The sequence below is a fragment of the Myiozetetes cayanensis genome, unplaced genomic scaffold, assembly GCF_022539395.1.
Source record: "Myiozetetes cayanensis isolate MyiCay16 unplaced genomic scaffold, myiCay2020 scf6-25, whole genome shotgun sequence".
NCBI lineage: Eukaryota > Metazoa > Chordata > Aves > Passeriformes > Tyrannidae > Myiozetetes > Myiozetetes cayanensis.
In genome coordinates this window covers 38,851,256-38,871,727 of record NW_026087853.1, presented here as the reverse complement: position 1 = coordinate 38,871,727, position 20,472 = coordinate 38,851,256, and the positions used below count along the sequence as shown (strand labels likewise).

The 20,472-nt window shown below is 46.2% G+C and overlaps 4 protein-coding genes across 15 annotated transcripts in view; 2 read left to right on the top strand and 2 right to left on the bottom strand.

The window, feature by feature from the left end:
• Positions 1 to 3,958: 3,958 nt before the first annotated feature.
• Positions 3,959 to 8,703, bottom strand: NDUFS3 (NADH:ubiquinone oxidoreductase core subunit S3). Its single transcript, XM_050335868.1, has 7 exons — positions 8,608 to 8,703; positions 8,444 to 8,506; positions 7,838 to 7,935; positions 7,424 to 7,573; positions 6,142 to 6,267; positions 5,732 to 5,851; positions 3,959 to 4,206 (listed from the first exon to the last, which is right to left on the bottom strand). The coding sequence occupies exons 1-7, from the start codon at positions 8,651 to 8,653 to the stop codon at positions 4,039 to 4,041; spliced, it is 771 nt and encodes a 256-aa protein (XP_050191825.1). The 5' UTR covers positions 8,654 to 8,703; the 3' UTR covers positions 3,959 to 4,038.
• Positions 8,704 to 8,754: 51 nt separating this feature from the next.
• KBTBD4 (kelch repeat and BTB domain containing 4) lies at positions 8,755 to 16,673 on the top strand. Its single transcript, XM_050335867.1, has 4 exons — positions 8,755 to 8,866; positions 11,268 to 11,888; positions 14,364 to 14,470; positions 15,023 to 16,673. The coding sequence occupies exons 1-4, from the start codon at positions 8,848 to 8,850 to the stop codon at positions 15,881 to 15,883; spliced, it is 1,608 nt and encodes a 535-aa protein (XP_050191824.1). The 5' UTR covers positions 8,755 to 8,847; the 3' UTR covers positions 15,884 to 16,673.
• Positions 16,674 to 16,828: 155 nt separating this feature from the next.
• PTPMT1 (protein tyrosine phosphatase mitochondrial 1) lies at positions 16,829 to 19,126 on the bottom strand. Its single transcript, XM_050335869.1, has 4 exons — positions 18,829 to 19,126; positions 18,676 to 18,756; positions 17,978 to 18,169; positions 16,829 to 17,090 (listed from the first exon to the last, which is right to left on the bottom strand). The coding sequence occupies exons 1-4, from the start codon at positions 18,997 to 18,999 to the stop codon at positions 16,959 to 16,961; spliced, it is 576 nt and encodes a 191-aa protein (XP_050191826.1). The 5' UTR covers positions 19,000 to 19,126; the 3' UTR covers positions 16,829 to 16,958.
• Positions 19,127 to 19,225: 99 nt separating this feature from the next.
• CELF1 (CUGBP Elav-like family member 1) overlaps positions 19,226 to 20,472 on the top strand; it is a 57,970-nt gene continuing 56,723 nt past the window's right edge. For 7 of the 12 annotated variants that reach the window (XM_050335047.1, XM_050335044.1, XM_050335035.1 and 4 more), the window contains exon 1: positions 19,226 to 19,370. The gene's annotated coding sequence lies outside the window, so the exon portion shown is untranslated. Of the gene's footprint in view, positions 19,371 to 19,895; positions 20,457 to 20,472 lie in introns of those variants that run through there. The other 5 variants (XM_050335024.1, XM_050335028.1, XM_050335027.1 and 2 more) reach the window with 5 other exon arrangements.

Here is a 20,472-nt window from a genome sequence, read left to right as displayed (position 1 = left end):
CAGCTGAAGTGCCTAGAGGAGAATATCCCTGTTGGTGGGATCGAGAAGAGAGGAGACTCAGAGTCCGTGCTCAAGGTGACTGACGCAGTGGCAGGTGAGGCATAAGCATCAGTGTGGGATTTTTGTAGAATTACCTCACTATCCCACACAGAAAGGCAAATGCAGAGTGGTAAACTGTCTGTACAACAGCAGTACTTGCAGAGAAACAAGCCTGAGCTTCTGACAGCTGCCTAGAGTCCCTGCATATATGACTGCAATGTTTGGCAGTGCACCTGCTCCTCCTGAAGGATTTTGTCCTTGCCAGATATTCACAGCTGAGTGTGCACAGCCCTGCCCCTCTGCACTCCCCTGGTCATACCGTCTGTTGCCAGAGCAGTTTCAAAACATAATAATGAGCCTGTCTTATGCGGGGCACCTTGACTGGTTTAATCTTTTTCACCACCTGAAAGCAGGAAGATGGGAAATGGGAACAAGATAAGAGAGATTAAAAACTGCAGGAGCTGGTTGGATGCTGGTTGAGGCACAGAGTGTGATTAATACAGCATCAGAAGAGCCTCTTTGGCAGGGAAGTTTCTTTGAAATGGGACTACAGGGAGATAGACAGCATATTCACAAAGAGGAAATTCTGCTTACAGAATTGGAGAAATCATTTGCTTCAATCATCCCATCAAGAACTTGGGAAGATCATAGTCGCCTGGGTCTGTCTGGCAGGTGCTCAGGGGGGAAGGATTAGGAGAAGAAGTTTGAGGAAAGAGGGGAAGGAAGAAGGACATACATGGCTCCCAGGGAAGGTGAAGTTTGAGTCACTGAAGGGGAAGAAGGAAGAAAACCTTGAGGAAATTAGGAGCGAAGTGTTGACCATAACCAGACAGGACCTCTGTTACAACAGTATTTTCCAGGTATGGTGCTGCCAGTCCTTATGCAGATGCTTTCCTTGTCTTTTTCTTTCAGTTTATGAGAGGTATCCACTGCTTGAAGAAATAATGAGCGATGTAACAGTGACAGGGAAGGCCCCATACCACTGCAGCTACTGCACCAACAGACTCCCTCAGACTTGCACGACTTGGAGAAAATGTCAGGGGATGCAGCGTAATGTGTCCTTCAGTAGTCCCATAAGCTCTGTTGAAATCTTCATCTGGATTTTGACTGGAAATCAATTATAAGGCCTATACCAACTGTGTGTGGCCCTGATGTGGGTGGACACCCTGGCACTGTCTGTACCACATCCTCAGGGAGGAGAGTCTGCTCGCCTGGTTCTAGGGAGAAATGCCAGAGTTCTGGAAAACACCAGCAAAACCTACTCAGCTGGGGAAGCTCAACATGGTGACTGTGAGTCATCACCTAAAGTCTATTTTGTCCCTCTAGTACCAGAAAATCTCTTTTCTAAATAGTGTGTCTGCAAGTCTGCTACATCTGACTTTAATCTCATCCAACATCCTCCTACACTTGAGGAATCCAACCAGGCAAACAAGCCCTCTGGAGGCTGGCAATACAGGGACAGAGGATTTGGAAGACAGGTTTGTGCTTGACCAAGATGAGAACACCTTACCCAGCATGAGGCAAATGTCCACCAGCCACAAGGAAGCCAGAGTGAGTAGACTCCATAGGCAAAAATGGCCCCTGGAGCTCAGGAATAGTGGAAAGGAGATAGAATGCCAACACTGGCAGTACTTTGTGAGGCTGTGTAACCTCTTGTGCCCTGGGATAATGTGTCTAGGTGAGTAAATTGTCATCATCATCTTCCAGGCTAAGCTAAAGAGAAGAGATTTAGCTCCATTAGCAACTATTCCACATATTAAAGACCTTCTGGAAGCAATGCCTGTGCCCACAGGGCCGGCTGCTTTCCCAGTACATACATTCTTGAGCAAAGCTTGCATGTTGTCTAACTTAACAGGGCATTGTGTCTAACACTTCTTGATGTTCCATCAATCAAATTCTCCCTCTGCACAAACATTATGTTTAAATGGCAGATTTCCTGCTACCATCAGTCTTCTGGCTTATTGTACTGGGAAATACGTATTTTTTAATAATACATAGACCACGAGTCTTGACATGGCATCTCGAGCAACTTGGGGATGAAAAAGAACCAAGGGAGGAAATGCGCTTCATAAAGAATTTTCATGGTAATAGAAGTGGTGCCAGGAACTTTTCTGTCTTATGCAATAGGCATTAGCATGCTACGAGAGCTGCTGCAACAGAAAATAGAACCAGCTGTGGAACATCTTGTAGAAAGAATTGTAAGTGCATTTCCTATTTAATCAGCTCAATTGATGGCAGACCCAAAGTGAAGAATTGTATGAAACCCCACACTTCTGCTATTTTGTGTTCCATTCCCATCTAGAGCTACAGCTTTTAAGGTGAGTGGTAAATGCTATTAATTTTAACTAGAGAACACTGTTGAGTCACATCTCAAACACTGCTGGCCACAGCAGCCTGAAATAAAATTTAAAAAAAAAGAAAAGGGAGAGTGGGGAAATAAGCAACCCATGTTTACAAGGCTGGGGTGGAAACAATTATGAAACTCAATTCCTAGCATACAGTTCAGCTCTTCACTCTTGAAAACAGATCACATTCTAGTCACAGTGAGTAGTTGGCTTTTTTCTTAATTGAATTTACTATTGTCCTATCCTTTCCTCCATTCCCATACTCTAACCTCCTTCAAACCCCTATTTTATTTAGTACTTTTACAGTTTAAAAGCTTAAGTAGTGATTCAGGGAATCTCTACAAACAGCCTGTGAATTATTTTATGAAATCTCTTATACAATAGTTTTCAGACCTTAATGAAGCCAGTCAGCTTTCTGATGCAGAACTGCATGATGCATTTTCCAGACCAAGGACAAGGGACACTCTGAATTGATGACTGTCATGTAATCCCATTCAAATAGGTGCTGGGTGGATTGGAACTACAGTGCACTTCCAGCTATTTTGGAGAAAACTGTGATTTTCCATAAGAGCAAAGAAAGTGTTAATGCTATTATATCATAAAATAATAATAATGGCCAGTCTTCGCGAGCGAAGATCCAGGGAAGGTCTTTACACCTTCCAGCCTGCGCATTGGATTTTTTAGGTGAGACACAGTGTGCGCGGAACTGAGCCCACCCTTTAATCCTAAGGTTCATCTGCCGGGGCCAAGCGAGCTTGGACGGTGGCAGCGAGGTCCTTAGGACGTAGGTGGGTTGCCTTTAAGGGCTAACGAGCTCCACCTGCCCGGGAGTGGCCCTGACCGGGAATCGAACCCGGGTCTCCGCGGTGATAGCGCGGCGCCTTTACCACTGGACCACCAGCATAAAGCTCAAAATAACTGTAATAGTGACAAAAAGACAGACTCTTGTCTACAAGAGAAGGGAGGAAGGTATTTCTGGTTGCAGAAAAAAAGCACAATCTGAAGAGGCTGGAGAAAGTAAAGACTGCTTGTGAAGAAAAAGCCACCCTGAGGGAGTGTCACATCAGAGGTTATGTGCAACTCCTGTCCAGAGAAAAGAGACTGACCTAATTTCCATGGAAACAACACAGAAATTTCCATAATTGTTTTGGTCTGGATCCAGGTGTATTTCTGTTGTCCTAATAAGAACTGTATTAGAACCATTTATAAAAGCTTTGCTTGTTTGCCGTATTATTACCATTTTCCCAACACCCATCCTGGAGAGCTAAGATACTGCTGTCCCACTGCTCAAGCTCCACAGCTGCTTCAGTACAGTTTCCTAGTGAGTGCTCAGGTTATGACTTATGCCTGCAAGGACTGCTTCCAGAAGTAGTGTATACAGAACACCTTCGCCACAAGGAATGCCTGCACTCTATTCAATTTGCAAACCAAAAAAGAAAAATTGAGTGTTTTACAACTCAAAGTACCAGATAAACATCTACTCGTTGGATTATCAGGATTGTAAGTGAGCATTCCCTTGTCTTGTGCTTTTCATGTAGCTTGAACACATTATTCATGAGATCACACCAGGCAAGTATCTCATATCAATTTTTATTATTATAAATACTATGTTAGAACAGAAAGGATGGTGCCGGGCATCCGCTCCATTCTGCTGCTATTTTGCATCTTCTTTCTTGGCTCCTGCTTCTATTTTCAGGGGTTCTGGAGCTGCACGATAAGCAGGAAATGCCTCCCACGGACTATTCAGATCAAACTTGCGAAATTCCTGAGACAGCTCCACAGGCTCTGCCACTACCCGTTTCACTTCATCATCATACCGCACCTAGAACAGTGCAAAGGACACAACCAGTCATTTTCACCCGGTCCCAACAGCATCTCTGTTATGAGCCATACACGGTCATGACCCAGACCACCCTCCAGTGCAGACAATCCTACTCCTTATGCCATGGATAGCCCACAGACCTCTGCAACAGCTTCAGTTCTCCCCATTACTAAACAAGAGCCCTCCACATGCTACCAAGATCTCCAGACTCTCCAGGAAAACACTCCTCTTTGCTGCCATGCACCTCAGGTGTCATGACTAACCACACAGAATTAGGAAGGCCCAGCCTAACAGTCCACAGAAAGTTCACATGGAATAACACAGTTTGTCATATGACAAAGGAATTTCTCCTGAGTCACTGAAATAAGGTGACTGGGCCTAGCATAGCTGTGACTACACTCATGAATCTTTATAACATGGCATTCATTTGGTTTTAGTTGTTCTAATTTTTAGCATAACACTCAGAACATAGGGAAAAGATGACAAACAGGATGAAATGCAGGTGAGTACCACACTCTTCTGACTGGCTTGTTTTATCCTCACTGTGCCAGTCCAGATTTCCAAACCCCAGCTCAGAAGATGCTGCCTGGTCCTCACTTCTGTAATTCTGTTGCTTAAAGAACCTCACTGTTTCCTCCCGAGACTCAGCTCAGTCTTAAAACTGCACAAAATATTGTCTGTTTCTGAAAGGCGATCATTTGAAACTAATAATAATAATGGCCAGTCTTCGCGAGTGACGGTCCGGGGAAGGTCTTTACACCTTCCAGCCTACGCATAGGATTTTTTAGGTGAGTCACAGTGTGCGCAGAACTGAGCCCACCCTTTAATCCTAAGGTTCATCTGCTGGGGCCAAGTGAGCTTGGACGGTGGCAGCGAGGTCCTTAGGATGTAGATGGATTGCCTTTTTTAAGGGTTAACGAGCTCCATCTGCCCGGGAGTGGCCCTGACCGGGAATCGAACCCGGGCCTCGGCAGTGACAGCGCCGCGCCCTTACCACTAGACCACCAGGGGCTCCCATTTGAAACTAGGCAGACACCAAACATTCATTTCCCCCACGGTTTGACATACAGAGGCAAATGATAATCGCAAGAGTCAGTTTAACTAGTTTTATAAGCTGGGCCTACAACAACTCAACAAAGTAAAGTTCTAAATGAATTAAGAATAATTCAGTCCTTTACCCCTCTAGAAATGTTCAGTTTTGCAGTGGAAACTTTAATCTTCTACAAAACATGCTAAACGAATTTCAGGCACTTCCTCTGCCTGTGACAAGTACCTTTGGTATATTACATGGTGCATAACATTTGCTCAATGTCTTTGGCCTTAGGCAGCCTTATTATGGATAATATTTTGTGTGATACTTCAAATTTCCATGCAGGAGATCTCTACAACTCCTCTGGAATACACACAAGCAAAACATCCTTAGTGCCTTTCAGCCAACTGACTGCAAAGCAGTCACATCTTTGTACTATAACTTGATAAGAGTAATTGAGAACTTGATAACTTTAGACATGACTGTATATCCTACCTCCACGTAACCAGAGAGTGGGAAGTCCTTCCGGAAGGGATGGCCCTCAAACCCATAGTCTGTGAGGATTCGCCTTAGATCAGGGTGGTTGGCAAAGAAAACACCATACATGTCCCAAACCTAAATGAAATGGAGCCAAGTAAATTGAATGATATTTGAAATAAAAAAAGCCAAAAAGTTGCATGTATTATGTCCATAAAATTTCAGTTATGAGCCTGGCTTTGTACAGCACCAGTGAAAGTGATGCAGGAATTAATTCAAAAGCAAATCAAATATCCTTTAATCTCCTACTCTGAAAAGGCAGCTGAGGAAACACTTCTTTCTTCCTGAGGGCCCTGGGAAATCAGTTTAATCGGGAAAATACAGCCTCTCTCCACAAAGACTCTGTTCCCAAGCACACCAGCACTCACCTCTCTCTCATACCAGTTTGCTGCCTTGTGCACAGACACTGCTGAGTCAACAGGTGTCAGCTCATCTGTGTACGTCTTTACACGGATCCGACTGTTGAACCGCAGGGACAGGAGATTGTACACAATCTGAATCAGAATAAAAAGCAGCATTGGTCTTGTACAGCATTTATGGATCTCTCTGCAGTACAGCACTGGCTAAGGAAAGCCACACAACGACTGTTTCAAATATTCTTTATGAGCAGAATCACATCCAGCACCTTAGAGCTGACCACTAAAAGACACTATAACAACTGAAGTTCCAATAGTTTATCACTTTGGTCCTTAGGAGTGTAACAAAAATGATGTGAGATTTAGAAAACATGACTGATGAAGAAGAGCTGAAGTAAAGAGGAATACTAAATCTTGAAAGAGAGAATATTGAAGGGATGGAAACACTTGATAATAGTCCGTCTCAAAGATAATGGCTATCAATTACTATTGCAATTACTATCAGTGGCAGAAGGTGAAGAAGAAATACACTGAATTTTACAGATCGAAGTGGAAGTGAAGCTGCAATAACATCTTTGCAACAATACTGTGGACAAAGCTTTCTCGTAGTAGGTGAGAAGACAATATGCTGAGTATGTTGTTTCACAAAAGCTGTATCTTCTCTTTTTCCATTTGCAGCTGAGGTTTTTCTGCAGCTGAAAAGCTATATGTTCAAAAGCATCTTTAGGAACCAAATTTCCAGTATCCACTGAAAGCCAGTGAAAGTTTAGCACCCAAAATCTTCTGAGAGCATTCTGAAAATCTGCCTCATCTCCTATTTGGCCTTAACTTTAAAGAAATGTTTTTAAAACAACTAAACAGGGTTTTCTGCTTTGTGGGTTTTTTTTCTTTTAAGAGGAAAATTGTTAAGAAGACTGATGGGATTTAAAGAAAAACATTTATGTCAACAGCAATTGATGGTCCCACAGGGAAGAAGGACGAACATCAATTCACAAATGGCCAGAAAGAAGTCTAAAGACATTTGGTAAAGCTAAAAGAAATCAAAGGAAAAAATTAAAAGAAATAAAAAGAGACTTTTAGAAGAGTAAGGAAAGGAAAGCCAGAGTAAGAACCCATGCAGTACCAGTTCTGTTACTGCTTTCATGATCAAGAGATTAAACAAAACCCAGCATTTCAGAGTGGATTTTCTTTTCATTGTCAGAAAACAAAAAAAGTGATCAGAGCTGCAAGCAGCACCCACAGCCATCAGCACTTGTGAAACCCTCTAAGTTCTGCACCTATGAGAAGTTCTTACCTCAAAGCGATACTGCCGAGATGGGACATCAACAGCAGTCAAGTCAGCCAAGGATTTGAACTGGGCATTCGTGTGATCGCGAAGGAAGGTCAGAACTGGAATGATTCCATCTGGATGGATCAAAAGTTCCAGCTCATTGAAACAGGTCACCTGACAAAAACAGAATGGTGGGTGGGAAGGGCATGAGTACAAACACTAACAGGATTGAACATTATGCTGATTCCAGCAGAACACTCAAAGTGGTATAGCAGACAAGAAATTGCATCAGAACAAGGTGTTTAATAATAGCAGTAATTTTCATGCAATTCTGACAATTTTTCTTCCCCAGAACAACTTCTGAAAACATCTAACAAGCAAGTGGTGGGTTCACTGGGTCCTGTCCCACCACAAGAACAATTTCTGAACAGCACCTACCTGTACTTGCTGGATATACTTTGGCAGAATCTCAGCCACATACTCCCCAAAAGCACATAGCTGCTTCTGTTCTACTTCATTTTTTGGTCTGACAGTAGCTAAAGAGAAAAACAAAGTCTTCAAGATTATGACAAGGAATATAGAAAGTTACAGAAAGAAGAGTAGCAACTCCCATCCCTAACTTAAAAATTCCTTTAACCAATCTAGCTGTCTGTCAGATACTGGACTATAACAATGTTGTTATAGTGTGCTACAAAGAACATGGACTATACACTTTGATAATGAAACGACATTTGTGTCAGTACTAGATAGAATTTTTTTGTGGGCTCTAAACATAGCAGGCAAGTCCAAAAAGATGACACAGAAGAAAGTAACAGGATGAAAAAGAGGAAGGTAGAAACGACAGAACAATCTGAACTTAGATACTACACATGCCATTCAATCTGGGTCTAGAAGGGATCTCCCCTACACTAAAGCGGTTCTATCGCCCAGGAACGTCCTTGGGGCAGCTCAGTGCCCTCCCGCGGAGCCGGCGGCTGGCAGGGGCACAGCCGCACGCCCCGGGCTCCCCGCCGCCCCCCGCCCGCAAACCGGCCCCGCACTCACGGCGAGTCTCCCCGGCAGAGCTCCCCGCCAGCCGGGCCCGCGCCGCCGCCGGTGCCGCGCCAGCTGCGGAGAGAAACGGACACGTCTCACCGACCGCCGCCAACTGCCCGGCCCGGCCCGGCCACCGCCCCCCGGGACAGCCCCCGAGCCCCGGGCGGCCTCACCTCGCAGCGCGGCCCGCGCCAGGCCCCTGGCCGCCGCCGCCAACATCCCGCCGGGACACGGAGCGGCAAGGGCACCGGGCGGAAGCGGAAAGCGCCGCCGCGCTGCCCCCGGGGGCGGAAGCGCACCAAGAGCTTCCCGGGGACGGCGCCGGGTCGGTGGGCGGGAGCGGCGAGTGCCCGGCAGCGCCTGGCGCAGGGTGAGGGGCGGGAGCAGCCGCTGGGGCACCCCGGGGCGGCGGCATGAAGGGAGGCGCCGCAGGTGGGTGCTGAGCCGCGGGGCCGGGGCGGGAGCAGTGCCACCGCCGGCCCGGGGACGGGGCAGCGAGCGGGGCGGGGGGCGGCGGGAGCAGCTCCCGGGGCTGAGCCAGCGCTGCGGGGCGAGGGGACGCTTTGCACGGCGACAGCACGGGCCTGAGGGGGCTCTGCGCCTCTCCGAGGATTAGCGTTTCTTCCTTCCTTCCTTCTCCCCGCCCCGCACCGTGGGATCGTTGTCAGTTGTGGTTTTGAGTTCCCCGATCCCGGGCGCTGCCACGGCATCCGTGATCCTGTCAGGAGCAAGGAAGAAAGGAAGCTAGAGCACAACTCCTGTGAGGAGCGGCTGAGGGAGCTGGGGTTGTTTATCCTGGAGATAAGGAGGCTTAGGGGTGACCTTATAAGCCTCTACAGCTACCTGAAAGGAGGCTGTAAGCCAGGTAGGAGTCGGCCTCTTCTCCTGAGTAATTAGTGACAGGTCTAGAGGACATAGGTTTCAACTGCTCCAGGGGAGGTTCAGGTTGGACATTAAGAAGAATTTCTTCACAGGGAGATTGGAAGGGACTGTCGAGGAAGCTGGTGGAGTCACCATCCCTGGAGGTGTTTAAGGAAAGACTAGACGTGGCACTTGGTGCCATGCTCTAGTTGACAGGGTGGTGTTCGGTCATACGTTTGACTTGAAGATCTCCAGCTTAGTGGATTCTGTGATTCTGTGAAGGAGGGGTGCCAGGTGTTGGCTACACCACTGTCACCAGTAGCCTGGCCCACGGAATACATGGAGTGTAAGATTTGGCTTTATGGGACACTTAACTGTCCTCCACACCTTTTTCTTTTATATCAAAGGCACCATGGATGCAAAGGGGAGCTTTGTGTTGCAGAGAAGGATGTGAGATTTGCAGCAGTCTTTAGTTGCTGTTGGCATTTCTTTTGTGACTTGGCACCAGTCCTCTGGGAATTTTGGAGGGCAGTGTGGGAAGCTGGTTCTGTTGTGTCAAGGGTAGTTCATCCCTATGTATCCTGGTACTCTTCATGATCTCTTCAGCATTCTGGACTTATCTTCTGAGCACTTTGACTGTAAGGATAAAGAGCTTTAACTGAAGTAGGAGCTAATTTGCAGGATAGGCTCATACTTGGTAAAGCTGGAAAAAATAGTACTGATGTGTACCGTGCTAATTGAAGTTCCTCAGTCTCTTACAGACTAATGTATAGATATTTTTCAGACAGACCAGAACTACTGTAAAATCGTGATAAGGGTATAATTAAGATAGGCCATCACTAGAGATGGGACAGACTTGTCCAGGCAATTAAGGATGTAGACATTTCTTTCTGTGAACTGAATTTGAGCAAAGAACTTAGGAGCCCTCCTGTATCAAACAGAGCTATTGTAAGAAAATGCGTGTTTGACAAAATAAATAATGGAAGAGTAACTATGAATCTCCTGGAGAAAAATCATATGTTTGGGAAACATTGAACTGAAAATCATGTTCAGTATTGACTGAAGAAATTTGTGGTATCAGCCACCATGGCTAATAGTTCAGTTGTAAAAATAAGTTTAAAGTGAATACAGGTAGGCAACTATTTGTTCTTAATGCTGTCAAGAGCCATGTTAAAAAAGAGCTCCTTCCTATAGCAGTCCTCATTTCCAGAACCTTTTTTGACCCACAACTACCTTGAACTCCACAAACATCTGTAGTACCTACTAAGAGGTGGTTTCTTTAAATTTTTTTCCCCTTTCTGCTTGGGAAACAGTGACTAACAACATCCAACATGTTGTTTTGCATGCTAAAGGTGCCTGGCACATTAACAAGCAGAGTATGACCATTAGTTGTCTCATTTGGTTAGCTTGAAGGACTGGTGGTTATGTCTGACAGACTTCTCACACGTCTTTTTGGTAAAAACAAACTCGCCTTACTTGATAACACTGTGCAGATTCATCATATTGGGTTTGGATGGTAATTATCCTAATGATACGAGCTGCTGTCTGTGCTCTTTGTTAGTACAATACTGTAATTCTTTTTACATCTAGTCCAGCTATGTCGTTGCCACTTTTTTTTGGCTTTACAAGTTTCCTAGGGCGGTTGCTGGACTTTCCACTTGAATAACTATCGATGCGTTTCTTTGTGTCAGTGAAATGAGTGGTGAAAAGATATGCGCATCTCCCAGCTCTGCAGGGATGTGATGCTCACTGTACTGGAAGTTTGGTATATATTATAATTTTAATTATGCCAACTTCTCATTTGTTGTTTGAGACTCTGAAGCTCAAGCAGAAGTTTCTTGGTGTGCTATTTATATTCAGTCTAAAATATGCTGGACTCTTACCAATATGTTTGATTTTTCCCTGTACCCTGAAGTACTGCATAATCTTCTTAGTGAAGAGAGAAAGCCATATAATTATTGTGATTTTACAGATTGCTGGAGGTCTGATCTGTGCAGCACCATGGACTCGTCAGAAGAGACTGGAGGCTCCTCTGCAGAAGAAAACTACTTTGTGAACTACACCTTCACTGATCGCTCCCACTCAGGCCGTGTGGCCCAGGGTATTATGAAATTGTGCTTGGAGGATGAGCTCTTTGCTGATGTTACAATATCAGTGGAAGGCAAAGAATTCCAGCTGCACCGTTTGGTCCTCTCAGCTCAGAGTTGCTTTTTCCGTTCTATGTTCACTTCCAACCTAAAGGAGGCCCACAACCGGGTGATTGAGCTGCAGGACGTTAGCGAGAGTGTCTTTCAGCTTCTTGTGGACTACATTTACCATGGAACTGTAAAGCTGAGGGCAGAGGAGTTGCAGGAAACCTATGAAGTGGCAGACATGTACCAGCTGACTGCCCTTTTTGAAGAGTGCTCCCGTTTTCTGGCCCGTACAGTGCAGGTTAGAAACTGTCTGCAGGTCATGTGGTTGGCAGACCAACACAGTGATGTGGAGCTCTACACAGCTGCAAAACACTGTGCAAAGTCACATTTGTCTCAGTTGCAAGACACAGAGGAATTCCTACACCTGCCTGTCCGCCTGCTGACAGACATCCTTACAGGTAAGGAGTTCTTGAAACTAGTCAGGATGTGGATGTAGAAAGAGACTTTCAGAGAGTCTGTCAGGGATTGAATGAAATAAATGGCAAGATCCAAGCTTTCATAATCACAGTCTACTCAGAGACTTCACTAAGCAAAGCAAAGCAAAACGTTCTGGATAACTTATTCAGAAAAGAAACAAAGCTATTGTTACTGGACATGAAACATCTAAGCTGTAGAAAAGGGTCATAGAGGATGCTGGTAGTTGCCAGCAGTTCCTGAGTCAACAGGTTAGAAGTATTACAGGTTTTTTAAACATAAATTCCAAAAATGTGTTGGGTTTTTGTTTGCATTAAAACAAAGAAGCCTTACCAAAAATAAACACCTTATGAAAGCCTTTTTTTCCATTTTAGTTCGTAATCATTTAACATAGTAATGCAATAACTCAACATTTGTAAGAAGGCTTGTGAACAACCCATATTTTTAGACTGTTGGTGTTATTTACAGTCGTATATAATTGTTAGGATTATTTAGGCTAGGCACTCAGCTGACTGAAATAGAGGCATTGTAGCATCTTAGATAATACAGTAACCACCCTTCTTGTAAAGGTAATGGAGTTCCACAGTAATGGATGCAATGACTCAATGTTATGAAGGATGTGTCCACACAAAAATAACTTACTCCGGCTTGCACCAATCATTGAAGGTCATCTGCTGCCCTAGTAGGTACAGCCAGTACTTGGTTACGCCTCCAGGATACAGTCACAACTCGATTTTTGTGCATTTATGTATCATTGCTAGAGGAAGCAGGAATGTAGAAGCAGCTCCTACATTCAAATATGCCCCTTCCTTGCTTTAATTATTCTCTGCGAATGAGTAAATAACTGTACTCTGTGCGTCACGGGTTTTACGTGTTGTTACAGCAATAAACCTACCATGACTGGTGTCTTTGGAATACTGGCAAATCTGTCCATAAGGCTTAAAATAGCCTTTGGAGTTGATGCTATGCATCTGAGAGTCTTTACAGATATTGCATTATATTATCTCTATTACATCTAAAGAAATTTTCAATAAAAAAACATTGAGTATATGTACTGATAGCTCAAAAATATGATAAAATTGGAGTAATTTTGATAACTATCTAGCTAAAATTTTTAAAGTAAGTCGGGAGTTTATTAAAAAATCCCTCTAAAATCATGAAATAAAACTCTAGAGGTCTATCACCTTTAAGTTCTTAGGGATTCCACATAGTAATCATAGTTTTAGGACTATGGACTTCAGTGTTTGTGGTCTTAAATTAAAATAATTGTTCAGTAAAATTTTTTTTCTATGCATTGTCTATTTCCATACATAGAATCACATTACTCAATATTTATACTGTAACGTAGCTCATAAAATTTGAAATATGCTCCTACTGCTGGTAGGGGAAATCCTTTGCTTTTGCATTTCCTGCATCTCTGTTTAGTTAATGAAAAATTAAATAGAGGAAGCTATTAGGAGCTTTAGTAGGATTAAAATTTATTTAATAAAGTAGTAACTTATTAAGTTTAGCTTTTGTTGCACTCTTGGACCAATTTCAATGTGATGGTTGGCTTATGGAAATCCCTTTTACAAATAAAGAGAGTTAAAATACCTGCTTTTCTGCCACGCTTTTTCTCTTCCCTTCCAATACAGAGAAAAGAGTTGGAATTTGTCTGGTGCCTCCAGCATCATTGAATTCGGGGTTTGTCATGAGAGCAAACTACAAAATCAGAGAGCCTTCATAGGGAAAACTTCTCAGTGAATACAGGCATAATTGCTGGCTTTCAAACTGGAAGGAAATACTTAAAATCTTCTGGTAATGTACTGACAATGATGATGATGCAATAGTGTGTGGCTTAACCAAAACTTCCAGTTATGTCTGGAGACAGATTGAAATCAGGTGCAGTCTGTTGAGTGTTTCCTACTGTCACATGGCTAAGAAAAGCTATAGTAGCTCAATGGGGATTTCCAAATGTTAAGAGGATAGCAGCAACACCAGATGTTCAGTCATGAAGGTCAGCTGTCTGACAGGGCTCAGACACATTCTGCAGGTGACTTTTGCTAGACAGATTTCTAGGACCATCCAGAAAGAAAGGCATGTGCTGAGATTCTGAATAAGAGAATCTTTTTGTCTAAATGATTAAATAAGAAAATACTTGTTCTCAACACACAGCATGTAAGTTCTCCTTCCTGCCCTTTTTCTCTTGGACATAGGTTACTTTGTTGAAAGTCATCCAAAGTGCGCAAGGTCTGGCAGCTCTGTCTTCTGATACTTACCCAGACTAATTTCATGTAGTTGTCTGGCTGCCAGTGCTGATCACGCCTGCCAAAACCTATAAATCTCTGTATCAATTTTTCCTCTCTAGAAAGTAGGGTTTGTGGTGGGAGTGGGGGAAGGCCGTCACAGGAAAAGGATGTTTCTGAATACACACACCTTTGTCTAGATATCATAAATGCCTTTCTATCCCCGAACTGCAGATGGCGTTCCATGTTCTCAGAATCCAACAGTTGCCATAGAAACCTGGATCAACTTCAACAAGGAGGAGCGAGCCGGCTTTTCAGAGACTCTGCGATCAAGTCTGAAGGTATGAAAAGACCTTCTGTTCTCGGGCTGGTGTAGCACTTGCTGGTTTCACACTTACCAGGGCAGGGTGTTCTGCTCACAGGTGTGTCTTTAAAGTTGCAAAACATAAATGCGTTGAAATTCATGGTGCTTGTGAGAGAATACTTTCATTGTCATAAATAGCAACCCCACTGACAGCTTTTTTTAATTTAACCTGATGCTGATATCATTGGTGATTAGAGCAATGCCACAAATACCTTCTTTCACTCGATGCTCAGTTACCAAAGAGACCATTCAGAAATCTACATTTGGCATTCCCCTTAAAATAACTGTACTCCATCAGAGATGTAACTGGCCCTTACCTAAATCATAAACACTTGGTTTCCAATGACATCTGTGGCTATTTTGCTGTCAGATATGACTGGTATCTTGAAAAGGCCTTGAGGCTCTGAGTCCTGAATGCTGTAAGGTGGCAGGACTTGGAAAGGTTTTATACCTCAGACCCACAGATGCATCCTAAGCTGAAAAATCCAGTGATGTTTGTGTAAACAGATCTAATTCTCCTTTCTCTCAGGTGATTGGAGAAAATGTTCACATCTACCTGATTGGAAAGGAGTCATCACGTACACATTCACTCGCTGTCTCTCTACACTGTGCTGACGATGACTCCATCAGTGTGAGTGGCCAGAACAGCTTGTGTCACCAGATCACCGCAGCCTGCAAGCACGGTAGTGACCTGTATGTTGTTGGTGGCTCCATTCCACGACGCATGTGGAAATGCAACAATGCGACTATAGACTGGGAATGGTGTGCCCCTCTGCCCCGTGACCGGCTCCAACACACCCTCGTCTCTGTGCCAAGCAAGGATGCAATATATTCACTGGGGGGGAAAACTCTACAAGACACTCTCTCTAATGCTGTCATATATTACAGAGTACGAGACAACGTCTGGACAGAGACCAGCCAGTTGGAAGTGGCAGTCTCTGGCGCTGCAGGTGTAAACCTTAATGGTGTCATTTACCTGCTGGGCGGGGAGGAAAATGACTTGGACTTCTTCACCAAGCCCTCTCGTCTAATTCAGTGCTACGATACCAACACAGAGAAATGCCACGTGAAGCCATACGTGCTGCCTTTTGCGGGGCGCATGCACGCTGCTGTGCACAAGGACGTGGTGTTCATTGTCGCTGAGGGGGATTCACTGCTATGCTATAATCCCCTACTGGATAGCTTCACCCGGCTATGCCTCCCAGATGCCTGGAGTTCAGTACCATCCCTTTGGAAAATTGCCAGCTGCAACGGCAGCATATATGTCTTTCGTGACCGCTATAAAAAGGGTGATGCAAATACTTTTAAACTTAACCCAGCCACCTCTGTTGTAACAGTCACGAGTGGCATCAAAGTGCTGCTCACTAACCTGCAGTTTGTCCTGGCTTAAGCAGGAAAAACAGGACTAGTGATAGAAAGGGCAGCAACAGTATCCTGCTGTGCAGCTCGGAGACACCTACCACCCTGAGCACCAGTCCCAATTACCGCAAGCTCACAACATCCAGTAAAGACCCCATTCTCTTTACCTGTGCAGAGGAAGTACAGGCTTTCTGATTGTGGGCCTATTCTTTTACATAGCACTATTGAACTTTATTGAACTCTTGTATCTTAGAATTAAGATGGACTAAATGCCATTACTTTGATTCCTTGATGATAAGCTGCTTGTGTTTGAGGCACAAACTGCAGCAAATGGCTATTTTAGCCTGGAACCAATCTACCAATAACAAATCCTGGGGCATATGGACAACATCTTCCTTGGCCCAGGCTGCTAGTGTTAACTGCCTAGGAGACCATGTGTTGATTGCCATGTCAATCACAGAGTTAGATGTGCACTGTATCCCCCAGGGATATCCCCATTTAAACATTCCTATGTCCTATTGCAGAAGGAGGGCATGGCAGACAGATTCCAGAGCTGACCCTAGGACCTTAAGTAGGTTGCATTCAGCACTTCTAGAGGAGTGGTAACTAAATGGGTACTTGCTTACTGCTCTGTCATCACCTAGCATAAAGAAGGAGATCACTTTTAGACATTGGCTTCCTTTACTGTACAGGGAATCCTCACCTGTAATTATAACATAGTGTTGGTGAAAGACAGAATTAAGACCACTTCCTCCTACCCTTCTCTGTTGGCACTGTAACCCTTTGGGTAAGAATCTGAATAAAGTCTCTGTTGAGACAAAGGTGTTTTTATTTTCCTTTGCTTCAAATACAAATATTTTTAACTTCCTGTGGGTTTGCAGTTCAGCTGAGCACTGATATCTGGAAAAGAACTATGAGGCTCCAAGAGAACTAAGATATTAGCTACAAGAAAAGAAAGCAACAGCCCAATTTCCCCTTTACTGCAGTTTATATAAAAACTTTTTTATTGTTGGTCAAGAAGAACAACACTTAAGCCTTGATTAGATCATAAAAACATTTTTTTTTAAGCAGCTGAGATGGGGATTTTTTGATAGTTCTTACTGACATTATGCAGCTGTCCCAGTGATTATGTTCCTGTGAAATTTCTCCAGGACCTGGACTTGCTTGTGTCGAATGAGGATGTGGGGACGAATCTTGGCAATGGCCTGAATTGCTTCCTGAGGGCTCCAGCGATGCAGCTGAAAAGGCAGAAACCCAGCAAGTGAAAATCCATTCCAACCCTGCACCATTTCATGGAACCTTCCCACAGGCTACAGGCAACATTAGAGGTGTTAGAAAACTCACTGCTTTGCCCCTTCTGTTTACTTCATAGTCCTCTCAGCGAAGCCTGAATGTCATGCAATCATTCATGAAATGAGTCCCTCGGTTAAAGAGGGATAGTTGCTCCCTGGGCCCTCCACTTTCTGTCTTGCTTACTCTTCCTTCATGTTGTGAACAGTTTCCTGTCCTAAGTCCCACCAGACCAGAGCAAAAGCGCAGCTTGCATTTTTAAATTTTTAAAAAACTTTACTGCTACTAATGTTGCATTTCAGCACTTAGTGAGAAAATCTTCCCTTCAGCACTAATGGGAAATTTTCCAGGGAGCACTTAATAACACCAACAGAAGAATCCACAGGTAGAATTTTGTTCTTAGGGCTGGCTTACCCAGTTGGGTCAATAGAGGAACTCAGAAAACCAAAGTCGGTTCTCTTGATCATGAATTGTATTTATTGAAAAGCATAGGAAGGCTCACCATTTCAGTGAACCAAGGAGAAAATCTGAAGAAAAATGGGTGTTTCTCTGCTCAGTGAACCTACCCTCATGAATGACTTGTTATTCCCACCTCAATCTGTTCCTCCATAGAAAGAATTAAGAGCAGCAGAATCATTCAAAACTTTCATTTCCATGCAAAACAGCAAGGTAAGTTTGAGGCCTCTCTTAAAATGGGTGTACAAACTCTGTAAAATCATGGAACATTGATGAACCTGTACATGCTCAGGTTTCTTGAGCAAGAGCAAACTATAAAGGCTGTCTGCTTTTGCCTAGGCTGTATGAAAGTAACCCCCATTTAGCATAGACTCCTTACTTGAATTAAATATGCTGCTACCATGGTGGCACTGCGGGAGCGTCCTGCCTTGCAGTGCACATAGACAGTGTTACCGCAGGCTCGGTGTTTCAGGATGAAGTCAACGCCCTTGTGGAGGTTTTCTAAGGTGGGGACTCCAGTTAGATCCACAGTGCTGAGACAGAGTTGCTCAACTCCCATTGCCTCCCATTCCTGAAATGGACATAGCAGATTTGGTCAGTTAACTTTCTATTTGGTGGGGGTTTTTTCCTGAAAGAAACCCGAAACCTGTTCAGGCAGTTGAGAAACTCAGTGGGACTATAAACAGACTGTGAATGTCAATCTTTTAAATCAGATGTATGAAAAGTTTAGTGCTGACCATCAGAAAGGAGTAGTTAAAGGAAACTAAAAAGATGTGGTTCAGGGGAGCTGGGATCTCTTCCCAAAACAAAAGGCATTCCTGTATAGTGTTGTACATGGATTCAATGCTCCCCATTCCTCCCCACCACTGCAGCTCTAACAGTTCACCGGCATCCTCACATTATACTGGTTTGTAAGTAAAGTAAGTTTTCAAGGTGCGAGAAGTCACGTCTTCGCTGTCACAGGACTTGGCGGTCGCTGCCGGCATCGCGGCAGGAGGCGGATAAAGCCTCGCTGCGCCGGGACCGACGGAGCGTCAAGAAACCTGTCCGGGGGTCATAGGCAATGCCCGGGCTCACCTGCGGGGAACAGCAGAAGAAGCGGGTCTCGTAGTTCTCGGTGAGAGTGACCACGGCGCGCACGTTCTCCTCCGCCACCATCTGCGGGCACAGCCGTGGTCAGGCACCGCCGCCCACGCGGCCCGGCCCGGCCCGGCCGCCCGCCCGCCTTACCCTGCGGCTGCGCCCCCGCAGCGGCAGCGCCCCGAGCAGCACGGCCTCGTCGATGCGGTGGAACCAGGGCCGGCGGGACCCGGGCAGCCGCGCCCGCGCCGCCGTGTACAGCAGCGAGGGGTAGAAGAGCAGCCGCGCCGCGCCGGCGCCCAGCGCCTCCGCCACCCCCATGGGCGCCGCGCCGGGCCGGGCCGGGCCGTGCCGAGGGCCGAGCGAGCGCCGCGGCCGCGCGCACCGAGCGCGCGCACAGGGGGCGCCCGCGGCGGGGCCGGGCGGGCGGGGCCCGGCGGGACCGGGCGGGGCGCGGGGGCGGTGCGGGGGGCGGGAGCGGGAGCACCGCCCAGGCCCCCACCCCGCGCTCGCCGTGGTCTCTCCCGGAAGCGCCGCCATCTTGCGGAGCCGGCCCGAGGCGGCGCAGGGAGCGGAGCGGGCGCGGGCGGATCCCGGGCAGGTGAGGGCGGCGCCGCCGGGAGGAGCTCGGGCCGGGCCGGGCACGGCGGGGCCAAGCCGAGCCGGCGGGAAGCGCGGTTCGCCTCGCGCAGGTAACGGCTCCTTTCCCCTTCGCCCCCGGTTCCCCGGGGCTCCCGCCGCGAGGCCGCTCGTGCCGGGCCGCGGCGGCCGCCCCGCTCCCCGGGAGACTGCCGCCACCGCCCTGCCTGCGCCATCCCGGGGCGGTGCCGCCCCGCCGGGACCCCCGCCGGGCCCGGGGCCAGAGGCTGCCGGGTGTGATCTGGGCGCTGACAGCGCCGCGGGCGGCGGCGGGGGCGCTGCGGGGGCGAGCGCGGCCCGCGGCGGCGGCGCCATTGGGGCCGAAGGGGGCTGCGGCGGGGCCGGGCGGACCCCGGGGCGAGGGAGCGGCTCCCCTGGCTCGGCCGCCGCCGGCCTGCGGGGCTGGGCTCTTATCGTAGGAACCGGGGCGCGGTTCCTTGCTGTCCTGGGCACGGTGGGATCTGTCCTGCGGAGCAGAGGAACGTGTGCTCGTGCACCAGGGGGTGGAGGTCAGTCTGGTGTAGGAGAAATTTGCAGGGAAATTGGAGTTCGGCACAGTGTGAGGAATTGCAGTCTCAGGCGTGAGAAGGCGTGACAGATACTGCTGGAATGAAGTAGGAAGATGAATATAAAAACAGGAGAGACGAGGCATAAAATAGGTGATGGATGAAGAAGTAATAAAGGTTGATAACGGCATGCGATTTTTATAGGACTGTTTATGAGTAGGAAGTTGAGAGGCAGCATTCTAATAAAGTGTGGAACCTTCACTCCTTTAAATTCCTGAGGAGTTGTGGCCATTTTCACCTTTAAGACGCAGGCATTCTCTTTTGCCAGAAGTTGTCGGGGAACATTTTTCGAATGTTGCAGCTTTCTTGTATATACTGCTTGAGTGTGGTCGTTGGGTGTGTTTCACTAGGAGTTCGCTTGATTTAAGAAAGTATTTGTCGGAGATTTATATCTTGAAGTATGCTTTGCTTCTCGCTCACAAGAGCTTGAAGTTTCTGAGTATCTTTAATTTCTGTTTTTATTTTTTGTGTAAGTATGTCCTACTAGTTCTACTCTTCATACCAGTGATCACAAAGAAGTTGCTAAATTATCTCCTGTTCTCTTTTGCTGTCTTCTCTGTTGTTTTTCTACAGGTTAGTTCAACAGATA

Excerpts from the sequence above, each read along its gene's own strand:
- NDUFS3 (XM_050335868.1), bottom strand. The coding sequence starts at position 8,653 with ATGTTGGCGGCGGCGGCCAGGGGCCTGGCGCGGGCCGCGCTGCGAG. Across the intron at positions 8,507-8,607 it reads GGCGCGGGCCGCGCTGCGAG|CTGGCGCGGCACCGGCGGCG; the intron begins GTGAGGCCGCCC and ends TTCTCTCCGCAG. Across the intron at positions 6,268-7,423 it reads CTCGGCAGTATCGCTTTGAG|ATTGTGTACAATCTCCTGTC; the intron begins GTAAGAACTTCT and ends ATTCTGATTCAG.
- KBTBD4 (XM_050335867.1), top strand. Across the intron at positions 11,889-14,363 it reads GCTGACAGACATCCTTACAG|ATGGCGTTCCATGTTCTCAG; the intron begins GTAAGGAGTTCT and ends CCCGAACTGCAG. Across the intron at positions 14,471-15,022 it reads CTCTGCGATCAAGTCTGAAG|GTGATTGGAGAAAATGTTCA; the intron begins GTATGAAAAGAC and ends CCTTTCTCTCAG.
- PTPMT1 (XM_050335869.1), bottom strand. The coding sequence starts at position 18,999 with ATGGGGGTGGCGGAGGCGCTGGGCGCCGGCGCGGCGCGGCTGCTCTTC. Across the intron at positions 18,757-18,828 it reads TGCGGGGGCGCAGCCGCAGG|ATGGTGGCGGAGGAGAACGT; the intron begins GTAAGGCGGGCG and ends CTGTGCCCGCAG. Across the intron at positions 18,170-18,675 it reads TCTTCTGCTGTTCCCCGCAG|GAATGGGAGGCAATGGGAGT; the intron begins GTGAGCCCGGGC and ends TGTCCATTTCAG.